Source organism: Apteryx mantelli, chromosome 2, assembly GCF_036417845.1.
Source record: "Apteryx mantelli isolate bAptMan1 chromosome 2, bAptMan1.hap1, whole genome shotgun sequence".
NCBI lineage: Eukaryota > Metazoa > Chordata > Aves > Apterygiformes > Apterygidae > Apteryx > Apteryx mantelli.
In genome coordinates, this window is record NC_089979.1 from 2,842,482 (window position 1) to 2,858,907 (window position 16,426).

General features: G+C 45.8%; 1 protein-coding gene across 1 annotated transcript in view; it reads right to left on the bottom strand.

Moving 5' to 3' along the window:
* ADGRB1 (adhesion G protein-coupled receptor B1) overlaps positions 1-16,426 on the bottom strand; it is a 206,502-nt gene that overhangs the window by 132,533 nt on the left and 57,543 nt on the right. Inside the window, exons 4-9 of the mRNA XM_067290107.1 lie at positions 14,531-14,695; positions 12,520-12,682; positions 8,895-9,070; positions 6,330-6,494; positions 2,324-2,425; positions 704-810 (exon numbers count right to left, since the gene is read on the bottom strand). Of these exons, the coding sequence (XP_067146208.1) occupies positions 704-810; positions 2,324-2,425; positions 6,330-6,494; positions 8,895-9,070; positions 12,520-12,682; positions 14,531-14,695 (878 nt within the window). The remainder of the gene's footprint in view (positions 1-703; positions 811-2,323; positions 2,426-6,329; positions 6,495-8,894; positions 9,071-12,519; positions 12,683-14,530; positions 14,696-16,426) is intronic.

The window sequence follows — 16,426 nt, forward strand, 5'->3', positions numbered from 1 at the left end:
AAATGTTAGTGACAGTCAAAACTCAAGTTAATGAGCTCAGTGAAGGAATTGCTGGGGGAAGGTTTAAGACCTTCCACATAATTCAGAGCACAGATTAGATGAATTTGACAATCTCAGCTGGCCTGAGAGCCTGTGATATTTATAAAATGGTAGCAGAGCAGAAGTCAAATTTTTGGTATGCGCACAAAGAAAAGGTTGTGTGTAGATTCAGAAGTTATTCTACTACACAGAGGCTATTCTGCTGGTAACCCAAGGCCAGATAACAGATTTTTGCCCCCAAACTGGCTGTCTTTTAACTGAGTTGGAACTATCTTAGGAGGGACTGTAGCTAGTCCTGAACAGGAAAGGACAGTTCTAACAAAGGCAATAGCATTTTAAGGCAAGGCTCAGGAGACTAGCAAAATGGGAGAATTCATCACAACGTGAAATTTTTGAGACTAATGAAAAATAAGTGGCTTATTTAATGTTATTATTATCAGTAAAAGTGTTACAATCACATTAAAATACTCAGTGAGGAACTATCCCTTGCCCATGGATGCCCACACATCACAAGCTTAGCAGAGAGAGTAAGACAAAAGCAGGGCAGAGCTACCATCTCCTTTTCACATGGAACTGCTACTTTCCTTCTTTTTTTTTTCAACTACAGCAACATAACAAGCAATTTTGAAAGATATTGTTTAGCTGAGAGATCAGTCTTCCTTACCATCATCTGTATGTTCCTGTAATCAATAGAAACACACTTGATGTATGTTGGAGGCTCCCAGTAAGCTATCCCTTCTTCATCTAAAGTGCATCTTCGAAGGATCAGCCCTAAAAGAAGAAAGAAAAGAGCATGGGAGTGGGGACAGTTGGATGAAAAGCCAAGCATCTTCATGGAGGCCACCCAGAACTGGCCAGTGCTGCCACACAAGCTCACCAACCAGCGCGAAGAGCAGCAGGGGCATCTGCTAATGCATGAACCACATGCACTGGCATGTAGGACAGGTTATTTTTAGTTCCTTCTCCAGCATTTTCTCAGTGAGGGGCAGGACCATGAAAGGGAATGAGAAGGGATACAAAAGCCTAGCAACTTGGACCTGGTTAATCAAGGCAAAGTTGTATACAACAGGCTCAGAAAGTCCCACAAGCTTCCCGAGGTGACATGGTCCAGTACTTGCAACTAAACCAGCCACAGTGGTTTATGCTACCTACACAAATCCAACAAGAATAAATATCCAACAGCACCATCTTTGCATCAGCTGAAAAACTCTGAAAGCTGCCTGCAGCCCTCCCCCAGGCTCTTTCTGAGCTTCAGTCTACAGTGAGTTTTGCAGTGGTAATCATGAGTCTTTGTGACGCAGAGGAAGAGACATATCAGCAGGAGGAAGGGGATAGGGATCACCTTGTCCGAGCAATTATGCTGCCATTCAGAGAGTCTCTGAGGAGCAGACTTTGCTGGGTCCGCAATCCCATTGCTACAGCTAAATGATTTGGTGACCTTGCTATGGATACAGCCCTTCCTCTAGGCTAGCACTTAGGATGACACTGACTGGACCAGACTGTGTGAGTCAGAGAGCGTCAGGGTTTGCCTGTATCCGCAGTCTCACTCAAACACAATAAATCGTTTATGTTCATTACAGGAACTGCTGCCCCCATTTCATTTCCTGCCTGGGAGTGAAGAACATCCAGTTAAGGACAGGATTCACCACCAGCACATCTTCTGGAGCCTTCTCCCTTGCAGTGCTTTCAACTCCTTAGGGATCACACAGCTGCAGCCACCATGGATAACACCTACTTGCCCAGATACTATCACTTCACACCGCCATGGTCAGAGTGTCTATTTGAGCACCTAAAGAAAAGTTTAGGAAGCTACTATGGTTTCTAAGAAGGAAGGAGAAACATCTATGTGTGATCAAACAATGCGGTTCGGATTTCCCACTTTCAGATGTTGCCTTCTTTTATGGAGAAAAACACAACACCTGAGTCCAGGGGACTCTAATAAGCAGTCATGATAGATCCCTACCTGCTTCTGCAGAGATATTTGTAGATAACAGGGTGGACATACCACAGCAGCCCTTAAATTGAAGCTGTCCCAGGACTAGGCAGTAGCTGGATGAGAAACCACCTCAGATTCTCCAGTATGGAGCAAGAAGTTGTGGTTAAACCGTGAGGGACCATGGAAACCCAGAGAGATTTCATTCAGCCCTGAGCCCAGGGAGGGAAGTCCCATCGCTCATCCTCTCATCCCACAACCAGGTTCCCTCCATCTAGGAGGTGTTGGACAAGGAATGGCCAGGGATGAGGGATGGCCAGCTCCTGGGCTGGGACATGCAGTTGTCCTTACCCGTGGCATTGCGAGGACATCGGACAGCCGCAGCATCCCCAGCAGGCGTCTCTTTCCACGCCACGGAGGCAAAGTTTTCATCATCACAGATTTCATGGGGCTCTGCAGGGAAGGAAAAACTCCGTTAGTAAAAGCTCCTCCTCAGAGCATGGGGAGGGAAAAGGAAAGAGGAGAAAAGAGAAACCCGCGGGGAAAACAGAGGAGGATGATCCAGAGGAAAGAGCACTGTGAAGCAAGCCAGGATGTCTGGAGGTGAATTCCCAGACCCACAGCTGCCTTGGCGTCTGGCCCCTGACAAAGCCCATTAACCTCTCTGGAGTTTACTCCGCTATCTGAGAACTGGGCCGCAGGCTGTGCCAAGGATTAGCTAGCTCATACACACGTAACAACCTGGGAAAGTGCTAATATGCCTGCCTTACCTTGTGGCAGCTCTTTGGAAGAAAACTGTTATTGCTGAAGAGTTTTCTTTTTTTTGCTTAAGGGGAAAATGGCCACCTTTTGGGGGGTGAACACTATGGCTGCAGACCCTACTCCTGGTCTATCCCTCAGGGTCACCACACAGATTTGGGGTTGGATATTTCTAAAATGTGGCTCTGCATAAATAGGTTGGAGTAAAAATGAAGGAAAGAGCAGCAAGTGGAGGAAAAAACAAGACGAATGCATCTCTCAGGTGGAGTTCCTCCAGGCCCTCTGCCTGTTGCCATCTTATGTGAGGACACAAGAAGAAGATCTGAGTACCAGCAGGCTGGATTTGCATCTGCAGCTCATTTCTAAATGCTACTGCGGAGCCCAGCAGACTGCGGAAATGTGCAAAAAGTGTTCACAGATGTTACAAAAAAAGCCCTTTGGAAGGAGACGGCTTTCAGCTGCTTCGACCTGTGGAAGGAGGGCATCCACCAGAGAAGAAGGGGGTTCTGCTGAGAAACTCATTACTTGCATCCCATAAAACGGAGGGGACCATGAGTAGGGTATTAAAGCTATTCATCACTCCTGAGGGTGGGGAGGAGAAAAATTATATTTAATGGTTTTCAATTACAGCTTTTATTTATTGTGAGTGTAAAGCTACCAATAAACAGGAAGCTGAGTACATGCCTGCGACTGGCCAGGAACGGCAGCTGCAAAGTCAAAGCCAACCAGCCGCGGGGCTGGGCAGCTGCTTGTTGAGCTTCCTTTCCATGAAGGCCAGCGCTGCCCATGCCACGGTCCAGTGGTGCCACTACAGATATGCCAAGGTTGTAGAGAAAATGTACATATGCTGCAAAGGTAGGATGGGGGCCTTGGGTTTTCGTACTTCCCCCAAGGGAGCTGCTGGGCAGCAATGACCCTGAAGGTGAGAGTGAAGGTTCACAGGGGAACGTGTAATGCATGTGTTGACAGAAAGACAGCGACCAGCTCAGGACCTGCATCACGAGCAAATCTCCACGGAAGGAAGTATCCCGCTGCTGCTCTGGAGCTACCCAGAGCACCGACATGGCTTTGTGGAAGGCTCAAACCCAAGTTCCTGTGGATGGCAAGTCCTGCTGCTTTGAAGGACTCCTACAGGACCCAACAAGCTGCCTGCACCTCCCTGGGTCCAGCTCCAGGCCTGTGTGAATCCTGCCCCAGCTGTATTTCAAAGACAGATTCCTCCCTGGCCTATCCAGGAGACACCAATAATGAACAAGTTCTGGTGTCTGCTTGGAAACAGATGCTCCCTCCCCCATTTTAAAATTCCCTTTTAAGTAATCACTATCGTAATGAAATCCTCGAGGGCAAGCTGTGAAATCCTCGAGGATCCCTTCTGTATTCTGCACACATGCAGAAATAGTCCTGATGCCAACAGCTTGTGAGTTCTGTAGATAAGGCAGAATATGGGCAGAAAAGTGACAGTTTCATTTCCAAGCTTTTGGCAAGGAGCTGCAGGACAGAGATTAAGTTGTCCAGTTGTGACCGGCCTGTGGCCACCTAGAAAGCCTGTGGCAGAGAGCTGAATGTAAAACTCCTGATTCCTGGTCCAGTGCTTTGGACACCGTCACACGTTCTCTAGAACAAATTGTGGTTCACAGGAGGGTCTGGGGCACGGGGTAGGGAGCTTCTAACACCCTCAGTTACAAAGCAGTGGAGCAGACGCCGCACATCAAAAAGCAGAGAGGGAGAGGGAGTTTGTTCCCATCTGACCTGCTCCTCTTCTTCCTTCTCTGACCCATCAAACCTTCCCTGTTTCTCTGCCCCTGCAGTCTCCCTGGGGACCGCTGAGGGATGCTGTGGGTTAGAGATGCTCTTTAGAAATGCACTGATTGTCTGTCATTGTCTTGCCAGTGAGAGCAGAAGTAATTCCCAGGCCAGGAGAGAGTCATTTCACCCCCACCCACTTCTTCTTCTTCTTCTTCTTCTTCTTTTTTTTTTTTAAATGTTGCTTCATAGCAAAATCCTTTTTGCAAGAGTGACCTATTTGCACTGGGAGATTTTAATAACTAACCCAATTAAGCTCAGTTCTTCTGCTCAAATCAAATCATGCCAGCATTTGATACTTTTTCGAGAACAAATTGAATCGGTTTATTTTTAGCCTCTGACGACTCTCCACCTTTTCCCCCCTCTGCAAATTAACGACTGTAGTGAGACCCCTCTGGTTTTGAACCCTAGCACGGCTCAGTCCCTGACACATGCCTTTTCCTTTTGAGCGCTGTGCAGACATAAGCCCCTACAGAAACAGAAGAAAAGGTTGGACTTGTTCTGCCAGGGCCCCAGCTGGCACAAACTGAAGCTGAACTAAATCTGCATCACTCCGTAGACACCACCAGATGACCTGGTGCTAAGATTTTCTATGGCAAAGGAAAGCTTTGTGACTGAGTTAGAAGAGACTCTCACACGCCACTACTAATTGAGAGGCACAGCTTGTAAGAGGAGGTGATGTCTTTTATGAGAACATAGCTGGAAAAAGTGAATACGCTTTCTCACAGCCTCTTTGTCAGGTTTCTCTTCTAGTTAAACTGGGTGAAACTTCCGTGCTGAAGCATTTGGTCTTTTATCTTCGTATTCAGCAGTTCGTAAGGGACTCTGAGCTATCCTGAGCGCTGCAGAGCCTCCCCCAGAAACGTCGGCTCCAAACCCACCAACTCTATGTCGAGCTAAGCACGTCTTTTAAGGAGACACCCACTCTTCGCTAGAACCGCCAGGATGTCTCCACGAGAATCTCTGCCATCGCTCAGTGAGCTCTTCTGACAATTAATTAACCTCCCGGTCAAAAATCAGGGCCCGTTACGATCGATGCAGTCTGACTGCCAACATCACACAGGCCATTGATTTCCCACCAGCAATTTCACCAGAAGGCGTTTTAAATGTGTCTGAGAAAGAAAATAAAAATGGTGCGCAGGCCTTTTTTTCTGGCCTCTTAACACTGGGTAAGAGACAGCCAGAAGCGTTCTCACTTGTAACTATTTCCTTCTGCTTATTTTTCACATTAAAACCCAAGATTTCCTCTGTCCTGCCCCCAGCCCTTGTCCTCCATTCAGACTTTTGCACCCTTTTTCCTGAGATGGATGCTGCTACCATTGCTGTATCGGGGGAGGAAGGGTAAGGATCTGACAGATATAGATGTGTCTGTCTTGTTTAATACTGCCAGTAGCATGCAGGCTTCCCAGAGGCTAGGTAAAGTGTGGGCAACCACTACACCATCCTCAGTACTCAAATGCTTCATGGACTGGGGACTGTGATATTTTTTGCCTCTATCAAATAGCATATCTCTGTTTCTTTTCCTCTTATGACTCTGCAGCAATTAAAAGTGCCATATTTACACCCATGGGATTTATCAAACATTCAGTGAAATCAGCAGGATCCTTACACCGTCTTTGGCAAAAATTAGATAAGAGCCTTGATGTGTCTTGTGCCTGTGTTATGGGCAAGGTCAAACTAGATTGCAGCCACTCTGTATTGCATTCATGAAGCTCTCTGACACACGTACTCAGCAGCCCTTTCCAAAAATCCCTGTCTCCCCAGTGCAACATTACGAGAGGCGTGGGGCACTTACCAGGACACCTCCTGTCATTACACTGTTTATACTCTTCCTTGGGCCCCTGGCAAGTCTCTCCACCAAAGAAGGGCCCATAGCACACGCGGTCACGTCTCTGAGTCCCACCTCCACACGTGGTGGTGCAGCTTCCCCACACTCCCCAGGCCTGCCATTTCCCATCCACTGGAAATGAAAAAGAGGAGAGAAACAGCCTGTCACATCCCATCATCATCCGCAGCAGAGGGAAGCAAGTTCCCAAGGTAAACCCTGGAATATATGGTTAGTAGAGCATGGCTTGGTGTGAAGGGAGGTTTCCTGCCTTGGTTCCTTGTCTGATCCTCAACAGACATGAATCAGTGTGTCCTCTTTCCCTTTGTAGCAGCCCTTTAACAGTTGAAGACTATTCTTGTGTTTCTCCTCAGTATCCTTTCCCCCACACAAACAACCCCATCTCTTTCCTTGAGGAAGCCAAGGACAATCTGGAGGGCTTGGGGAAGCCTCCCATGTTTGGGGCTTTGCCCATGAACACTTTCAGGGTTGGCAGGGCTTCAAACTGCCTGGCAGCCACATCTACCAGGCAAAGTCCATAGCTTGAGTTTGGTTAGGATGCCCAAAGAATGCATGAAAATAGACCTTCCCAGAGTCATACTTCAGGCCCAGAGGTCTAAAGGGACCAGGAGAGCCCTCAGGGGAGAAACCATGAAGAAACATCAAATAAACATCCCTCCATCTGTTTCCATTGCTTCACATGCCTTGGATGGAGGTTTGCGAGAGCCCTGGGCTTAGAGGTTGTCTCATTCCATTGTATCTTTTCCAAGCATCTCTGCAGATTCAGTGGAAATACTTCTTTTATATTAACAATAGCATTTATCAAAACACTGTAAAAATGTTAATTAGTCCTCAAAACAAGCCTGCAAGGTAGGGAAGCATTCTCCTCTCCTGCATCACAGATGAAAAACAGCAACTCAGTGACAGAACTAGAGCATGGACCTAAGCCTCCTGACTCCTATTTGGGTTTTAATTAGGAGTTAACAGGTCATCCTGGGTCTAATAACTCCTACTGAGAGAGTGGGGGATCCCCCTCTTCTTCTCCAAGCAATGGAAGAAAATTGTTATCAAAGAAAAGGGAGATGTCCAACCTCTGGTGCTTTCTAAGGTGGCACCATATGGAGTGTAAGCTATGTCCAACGTTACTTCAGCATCTAACTCTGAAATCAGTGGGAGGAGGATGCCTAAAAGAGAGTTAGGCCCTTTGTGTCTCTGAAAATCTTCATAAATTGCAAAGACGGAGTGGGATGTAGGTAACAGAACCTACTAGAGTCCATGTAGGAAAGTCCAATACCCGTGTTAAACACTGCTTTATGTTAGCCCTACTCTGCTGCTAGAAGGATGGTGTTGCATGGTTGTTGCAGATGTTGCAGATGTTGCAGATGGTGTTGCAACCAGGGGGATAGAAATACTGATGAAAGAGGTATGCCAGTCTGAAGAACTACCAGCTTCTTTGTATGCAGAGTGGACAGGTGATAGTACTTGCTCACCTGACTGAGGTGTGTGCAGTGCCTGGAGGAGCTGAAGTATTTCTGGGCAACCCTGCTCTCTCAGAAAGGGGAGAAAGGTCCTGCCCATCTCAGGGGCACACTTAGTCCTACATGGGCTAGTAGCAATGGAGCACCTGGAGAGAGCCAAGGAAAGGGCAAGGAGAAGCATGGCAAGAAGAATTAGTCACTGGTCAAGCTTGAAGGCTTCTGGAGGTTCAAGCCTTGTTTTCAGGTGGGAATATTTTCCACACCAGCAGACCCACTCAATCCCTTTGCAATGGCCCTCCCCGAGAGAGAAAGAGGCAAATTGCACCTCCAACTCTGCAGTGGTGGCATCAGCCTGAGAAATGCAGACTTCTGGTGTTAGGTGTGCTGAGACATCTGCTCCTGTTTTTGTCTCTTTTCCTGCCTGAAATGGCTCTCCTGGAGCCCACGGTCACTTATACAAAGATAAAATGAATATTTTTAATATGAGGCACTGGATGCAATACCTTGGGCAGGAGGACTGGGCAGAAGGTTTTTCTTTTTTCTGAGACATGACCAAATGAGTAAAGTTACTAACAAGTCTTAGTCATGAATCAAGGCTACCCTGTGCTAGGCCTTGTCATGAACAAGGTTCAAAGCCATGATAAAACAGTAGTGGCTGCCCCGTTTGCTTCAGTTATAACTAGGAGTGGTCAACTGGTAGAGAAGAGAAGAGAAACAACAAAAAAAGGAGGAAAGTAGAAACATTGCAAAGTCATGGAAAGGTTTTTGTTTGCTTGCTTGTTTTTTTAAGCACATGCTGAAAACTGGTAACTGAGGTTAGAAAGAGACTTTCCCTGGAAACAATCACTCATCTCTCCAGGGTCTCCTGGGCCATTTGACCACTATGGATTGTGGCTTACATGGTCCATTGGTATGATCCACAACCTCCTTATTACTGAATTAGTGGTGAAAACTGTCCCACCCTTCCCCAAAGAAAATAGATGGGGATTTTACAAAACCTACCTGGAACTGCAGCAAAGGATGACCCGAGAAAAAGATTAAGGCATTGGCCACTGACCTGGACATTGCCGCAGGAAACAGTCCCTGGTCTCCACCCAGTGTCCCTGGCACTCTGCTCCACCGTAGGAGGGTCCGTTGCACTCCCTCGTCCGCTGCTGGGTGCCGTTGGAGCAGGAGGCAGAGCACGAGCTCCAGCTCGACCACTCGTTCCAGTTGCCGTCCACTGAGTGGCCCAAAGAGAGAAAACAAAACGGAATGTGAAAATCGCTCTCACTGGAAGGAGGCACGTGCAAGAGTCTCCAGCCTGTGCAAACAGGGGGCCAAAAGGTGGGGACAAGCTGAAGTCGCAGAGCGGGAGGGAGGGAGAGGAGCGTCAGGGAAAAGTTCAGACGAGTGTGGCAATGGCAATTTCTCAGGACCTGCAGCAAACTCTGACTCATATTTTATGGCCTGGCAGGATGCAAGTGCCAAAATATTTTTTTATGTTCAAACTCTACATAGTACCATAAAGCTGAAATTATTAATATTATACATTCCAACATAAAAGTCAAAACTATTAATATTGTAGCTATAACATCAAAACAGAGAGCATGGAGCATGTTTTCACTGACAATTTTGAAGGAATCCATACATTCCCATAACATTTCTCTTTTGGGCAATCGGCACTTTGTGAGGGAACATTTTTCTTCATGACTCGTCCAAAGTAGTGGATGAGCCTGGAAGGAAGGTAACTTTCTCAAACCCCAAATTCTGTTTTTTCAGAGGCAATCATTAAAGCACACACACAAACTGGAATCACAAAGGTATTCAATGGAATTAAAGCCAGCAGCCAGGAAATACTCGGAGCATCGTTGTGATGTGACGCGAGACCGTGAGCAGAGTGCGCGTGTGTGGTCAGTGTACTCCTCTCACGGCTGAATTAACACTGACAGGCTTGATATGTCTCGACGCAGAAACAGCTCAGATAATTAAATAGGGGAGGAAGGGAAAAGAGAAATTGTTATAAGGACAGGAAGAAACATGAATACATCTTATTAGCATGATATAGTGTAAAGCATTCCCAAGGGTGGCTGTTACACCCTAATTGGACCCTGATCAACAGACAGCTCAGCCAGTCCACTGCTCCTGGAACACTTTTTCTCATTAGCAGTGGTCATCATGCTCTGTCTAGCTTTCACTAACTATTAGTTCTTGCTCAAAAACAGACAAACAAACAAAAACAACTGAATCCCTAAAAAGTCTGAATCCTAGCTTAAATTATATTTTTGTAAATTCCAGATTATTTCCTTTGACTTTGTTTACCAGTTCAGGAAAAATATATGCAGCCTGATCCCTTGTGTAATTTGCAAGGCCTCAAACAGTCCCAAATAATCCCCAATGCAGTTGAGTGGCTTTTTTGTTTTTAAGCATGTAAGAAATGCCAAAATACCCAAATGAGCAACTGTTAACTCAGAGGGTGCACATGAGCTCAGAAGGTCTGAAAAATAAGGCAAGCATAAAGGTACTTCCGAAAGGTGCCTGTTTTTAACAATCCAAGCTTGATGCATTCATCATGTGTAAATTCAAGATGTCACATCAATGCATATCAGTCCCAAGGAGACAAACTGCAAGAAGTGGTGACTGAGCAGAGGTAATTCTTCTCTGGAGCTGATCCAAAAGCCCACAGAGTAGATCTTATCAGGTATAAATTAGTGTGGCTTTTTTGACTGAAGGAGGCACCACTAGTTCCCATGATCTGAAAGTGCCTGCTCCTCAAGTGTGTTTGCGTACATTAGAAAGGTGGAGTGGCATTTACCAAGGTAAATGTTGCATTTATCATAATGGCCACATTCACCAAAGTCCTACCTGCTGCAGTGGCAGTGGTGAGTTAGAAGCCTATCACAATTATGAGCTTTTGGAGCTGGGAAAATAAACGGGAGCCAAATCCATAAATTGCCCATTCACTAGGGAAGAGGGAACGGGTGATTTCTTTCAAGATCAAAGCTTGCATATTCATGGGCTATAATTTCAAAGACGTTTAGAAAAATGGAGAAACAGAGATGACCAAGTTGCATCTCCAGCCATAGGCGCTGACTAACGCGGTCTCATGGACGAGATGCCAGGAGCTCTCCATCACAGCAGCAGCAGTCAAAACTGCTCAGTGCCGTTGTCACGCTGGAGCGTGGGTCTATCAAAAAGTTCATTGCAGGCTGGCTTGTGCGGTCTGCTCAGACACTGGCATTGTCTTCCCTTTCTCCCTCTCTCTGAAGGACTTGGGCTCGGTCTGTGATATCTACTGCTCCGGAGGAACAAGAGCTCTATTGTCCCTGTAGCAGAGCATTTTTATCAGTTGTGTTAATAAATCCTCAGAGCAGGGCAGTAATAGGCGATATGACTGTCTAGAGCATCAAGCACTGAGCAGCGCCCGTTGTTGTGCTTCAATGAGTCCCCCAGTGCCGCACTCATTTGGCACAGCGAAGCCACTCATTGCTTTTGTGGCATTAATTAGAGCTGAAGTCTTTCAGTTGGGCTGCCTGTCTTTTCCACCACTGTTTCATTTGCTACAGTGCATCCACATATTTATCTGTATTTAAATTAATTATGGATCAGTGTTAACTCTGGATATGCTTTATTGCCCAAGCAATGCTAGCTCTGACTTTTTCAATTTGTCGTTTTATGACAGAGCCAATTTGGTGTCTGGGATGTTCTTATTCTGAGCAGAGTCTTTTGGACTGTGGACAGAAATCCCAGGATAGTTATTTGGGGTGAAAACTAGGCAGAATAATGCCAGGAGTCTTTTCACAAATATTTTCACAAAGTTCTTCATCACTCCCATAGTCTCTCTCCTCCTCTGGAGTCATAATAATTTTTCATAATGGTTCTCATGAAACTTGAAAAATGTCAGTTAACATTATCCTGGGAGAAGGGAGGAGTGTTGGGGATATCCCTCATGCTCAGATCATGTTCACCAGGACACTTTGATCTCTGAGTGAAAATAAGGGGGCTCTGTGATAAACTCAAGGCCCATCTGTTTTGGAGGAAGAAGCTACAGAAGTGCAAATGGATTTCCAATTGGTAAAAGCCATTTCCTCTGAGGTTCCTTTCTGACGTTTCAAAGTAAAACTTGGGGAGGGATGTTTGGAAGTGAAATCTAGGGGTAGGAAAGAAGTTCCTCAAAGTATCAAAAATATGTCAGGGAAGGCTCTCAGAAACCCCTCCGTCTATGTCACTGCCCAAGGCAGGATCAAGTACACAGAGAGCTTGCATATATAGTGAAATCCAGGCATATATAATACTAGCAATCAAAATTATTAATTCCAGAAAAACAAGCCCAGTTGGGCAAAACAGCTTCAAACCATCCACTGAGCATCATAAATAAGAAGTGTAAGATGGTCTTGCAAAAAGTAGTGACAGCTGAGCCAGCCCAGGTCTATCCCATGTAGCATGTCCTCAGGAAATTACTGTAGAGGGGAAATCTGAACCTCACACAATGCCGAAATGAATACACCCAGAAGATTCCTCTAGATTGCTCCTTCAATGTGTTCCTTCCTGCAGTGGAGGATCCTTTTTGGGACAGTGCAATCTGTGTGCTCATTCAGCACAGATGGACATCTGGACACCTGCTCAGTGACAAACACAATGGCCTTCTCGGGGTTCGGGAGACCTGCTGGAGGGAACACTCCGTATCTCGAACTGCCTTACCTGGGCAAAGTGCAATGTTGCAGAACTTTGTTTGTTTTTCTGGGCCCTCGCAGGGGTTCCCACCAAACTGAGGAGGCTTGCATGTGCGGGTCCGATCCCTGTATCCTCTCCCGCATGTGGAAGAGCACAGGCTCCATGGAGACCACTCATCCCAGGTGCCATGCACTGAAATCAAAGAAGAAGAAATAAGTCTCCTTTCCAGAGCAGGTCTGGAGACCCAGTGAGTGAGCCCACAGAGCGCAGCATCTTCCCACCCAGAATAAGCAGTATGTGAGAAACTAGTGTAGGAAGGCCAAGAACAAACCAGCCTGAAATGTGCAACAGGAACATCGTGTAATTTTTATGATTTGGTATTGGCACCAAGTGTCTCTCACTTTCCAGCCTACGTGAAATAAATCTTAATGTACTTTAAATTGACCCTATTTCTTCTGATTTTTGAGCCCAGGGAGAGGGCATTTTTTGAACAAAAGGTGTAATTAGCTAGAGAGGAGCAAAAAAGCCCTTTGGAGAATAGCGTCACCATCATTTTGTCGCTTCTTGTCTTTATTCCCCTATCTCATCATTTTTTACCATTGAATCTTCAAAGGCTACAGCTTTTCAAGCTCTCAGAAAAGGTGTAATGTGTCTCCTAATTACTGTCATACAGCAGTGACATCATAGGGGCAAACCTGGGGAGACTCAAAAGAAAAAAGTGGGCATGCAACATGCACCACACTGTTCTGGTCATCACTGGTAATTCCAAGAATTAGACATCCAAAGACTTCTAATCTATATTAATCTAATTTTATCCAATCTAATCTAATCCAATCTGGCCAAGTTATTTATGAAAGGTTAGTGACCATAATCTCTAGAGGCCAAATGTTACCAGAATGTACTGATGTCTCTTAAGGGACTTCATCACTTCCAGCTTTAGCTGGAGAAGTGAACACAAAATCAGTCATGCTTCAGAAAATAATAACAATAAAAAAAAGAGATGGGAACTTCCTAGTCCTTAGGAAGGCTCTACCTTTCTAAGAATCCTGAGTTGGAAGTACCTGGTACACATCCCAGATGGACAAAGAAGTCATCTGTTTCTAACAGTGGCTGATCCACTGACCTGAGGAAATGGAGTTCAAATCTATCATTTTATAACTATCACCAGGCACCTGACATGACAAGAGGTAATTAGAGGGAAAAATGCAGAGAAGAAGAGGAGAACCAGCTTAGTGTTTTCACCATTGGTTTTGAACAACGATGTCGATGGTCTGGAGTTGTCAATAACACGCCTAGTTTAATATCACAACTCTTCAAAATAATGCCCAGGTCCCCCAGACCATGTTTGTTCATCAGAACTGTGGAAGAAGGAATATGAAAGCAGTGAGGAGGGTTGGCTCACTTCTTAAACAAACCAGCAGAATAAGTTTTTCATGTGGACTTTGCAATGGTATGCAGAGTGTTGGGCTTTGAGCAACTGAAGGTCCAAGGTGTCATCTGCTGTTTCTCTTTCCCAATCTGTCCCGTGCTTGGAAACTCCCCACAAGGGCATAATCCTTTCAGATTCACATGTGTCCATTTCATTTAAAAAACATGGAATTATCAAAAGCATGCAGAACCACAGGCCACCCACTGGGATTTGATCTGTCAAGGGCTTATGAGGCTTTATGGTAAAAAGAGAAGGGGGGGGGAGTCTGTCTCCAATCACCTGCTATGCACTTGCAGGCCTTTAGAGCACAAAGAGAATAAGTTAGTTGTCAAGCTAACTCTTTGTGAACCAGGTTCACAACCTGGTGAACAAACAACAAACCCTCATCTCATCTTCCCCCTTTCTGCCTGTGGGTGCTTGTGATTTAGGTCAAGGAATTAGGAAGGCATTAGGCTACAGAGTGCACTGAACTCATTACCAGGGCTGAAAACCTGATCTGTTGCGTTCCAGCCTTTACTGTAGGTGTGAGAAGATATCATGGGCAGTCAATACTCCATGCACTCTGCCTCCCTTCCCCTTCTGCTCATTCATGGATGGAGCACTCAGCCCACCTGGGCACACGGCAGAGTTGTTGCACTGTCTCTGCTCCCGGAGAGGGCCGCTGCACTGAGTGCTGTAGGAAGACGATACGCAGAACCTTGTCCTGGTCTGCCAGCCCTCCCCGCAGGTAGTCGAACACACGCTCCATGGGGACCACTCCTCTGCTGCGGGATCACCTGTTGGGGTTGGAGCAGAAGGTGAGGACACGGCATCATTGGTCCCTGAACTCTGGGGCAGTGATTTCCAAACTGTATTCCACCAACCACTGGCAATCCATGAAGCTTTGCAATGTGTCCTACATCTGGTGTGACAGCAAGGGTGCAAAGGGATTTGTGAAAAAATTTAAAGGTTGTCAATGGTCCAAAAGGTTTTTTTAGGAAATGTTTCTTAGAGTTGTAACACAAAAAAGGGGGAAAGAGACTGTAGAAGCATCAGGACACTGGTCAGGGCAGGTTCCACCATTGATGATGGTTTAACCGCTGTAGCACCACGTGAGCTGGGATATATATACCCCACTCTGGGATGGTAACAGTGATTAGATAAGGATAGTAAACATGCCCATAAATGGAGAATTGATAGAGATTCAACTCCTATCTCCCCAGTGCAGATTGGCAGCAGAAGAGGACACAAAATACAAGGTGACAGTGCATGAGAAGGACATTGGCTGGAGTAATCCCACCAAGGCTTCTCTTATCATCTTATCCTTGTGGAGAACAGCTGCTTGATAACACAATACATACGGAACAAGGTTGACTGTCCCCAGATATGGTACGTTCCCTCTCAACTACTTACCTGATGGGGCAGTATTGGAAAGGACAATAAAAGCATCCCATCAACCATGAGGTGGGGTTGGAAAGGAGAGAAAGAGACATATTTCCTCTGTCATTAATATCCCTGCAAGCACACAGTCCTGACAGTGGTGCTTCACCCAGGCCATAGCCTCAAAAAAAGTCACCAAAAATGTGGTATGGGCAGGGAAAGGGCAGAGTTTTCCATGAGTTTACATAGGCAGTAGTCTACCCCTGAGAAAATGTCTTTCTCTCCCTGTATGAAAACAAAAGCCTGCTCTGTTTCATTTAATTAAGCTCTGTATTGTTTGGGTTTTTAGTTTTTCAATGTATTACTAATAATTACACATGATAAACCTAGAACATAACATTTGGTATGTATAGTACACAGGCATATGGCAACAATAAACACCAAAAACACATCTTTGAGGTTGCATAATATAGGGGCATGTCCCTCTAGTAGCAAGTTCTTCAAAGCATCAGACAGCACCATGTTGCATCATAACAAGATGCGTCTGGTAGACCATGGTGGATGGCCAAACAAGAAGGACTGCAGCACTGGGTGGAGTTGGTGAGCATGACTTAAAGGGCCCTACAATGTGGCACAGACTGAGCTGCACCCAACATGTTGACTTGTGTCCTGCCCCATGACCAAATTCCCCAGACAAAGCTGGACAGTGGATCCCGCATTGGACTGACCAGCTGCAACATGGAGTGTGAGAGAGACCCTAGTTCTGGGCTGCTGCTGCTTGAGATCTCAGCCTGCTTGTAGGGCAGCAAGCACTAGAAACCGACTGCATGAAAATCAGTGTCAATACAGGAGTCATCATGGGGACTGTAAGCGCCAGGGACCACCAAAATGCACAGTAATACTGAAGGTATCAGCTGTGATACCACCTAAGGTGACCTAAAACTGTGCACATCTGACTTCCTTCTAAAGGTGGTGTATTTATTTACTAGCATCTCAATGAGATTTGTCAGCTTGCAATAAAAGTTTATTCCAGATTTCAAGTGTTCATGGCAAAGCAACAATTTAAAAGCTCCAGTTCATTTATCTGCTCATTGGGATTTTGGGTGCTGATACCTACATTATTCAATATGCGTTGTGGTTTTCAGAAA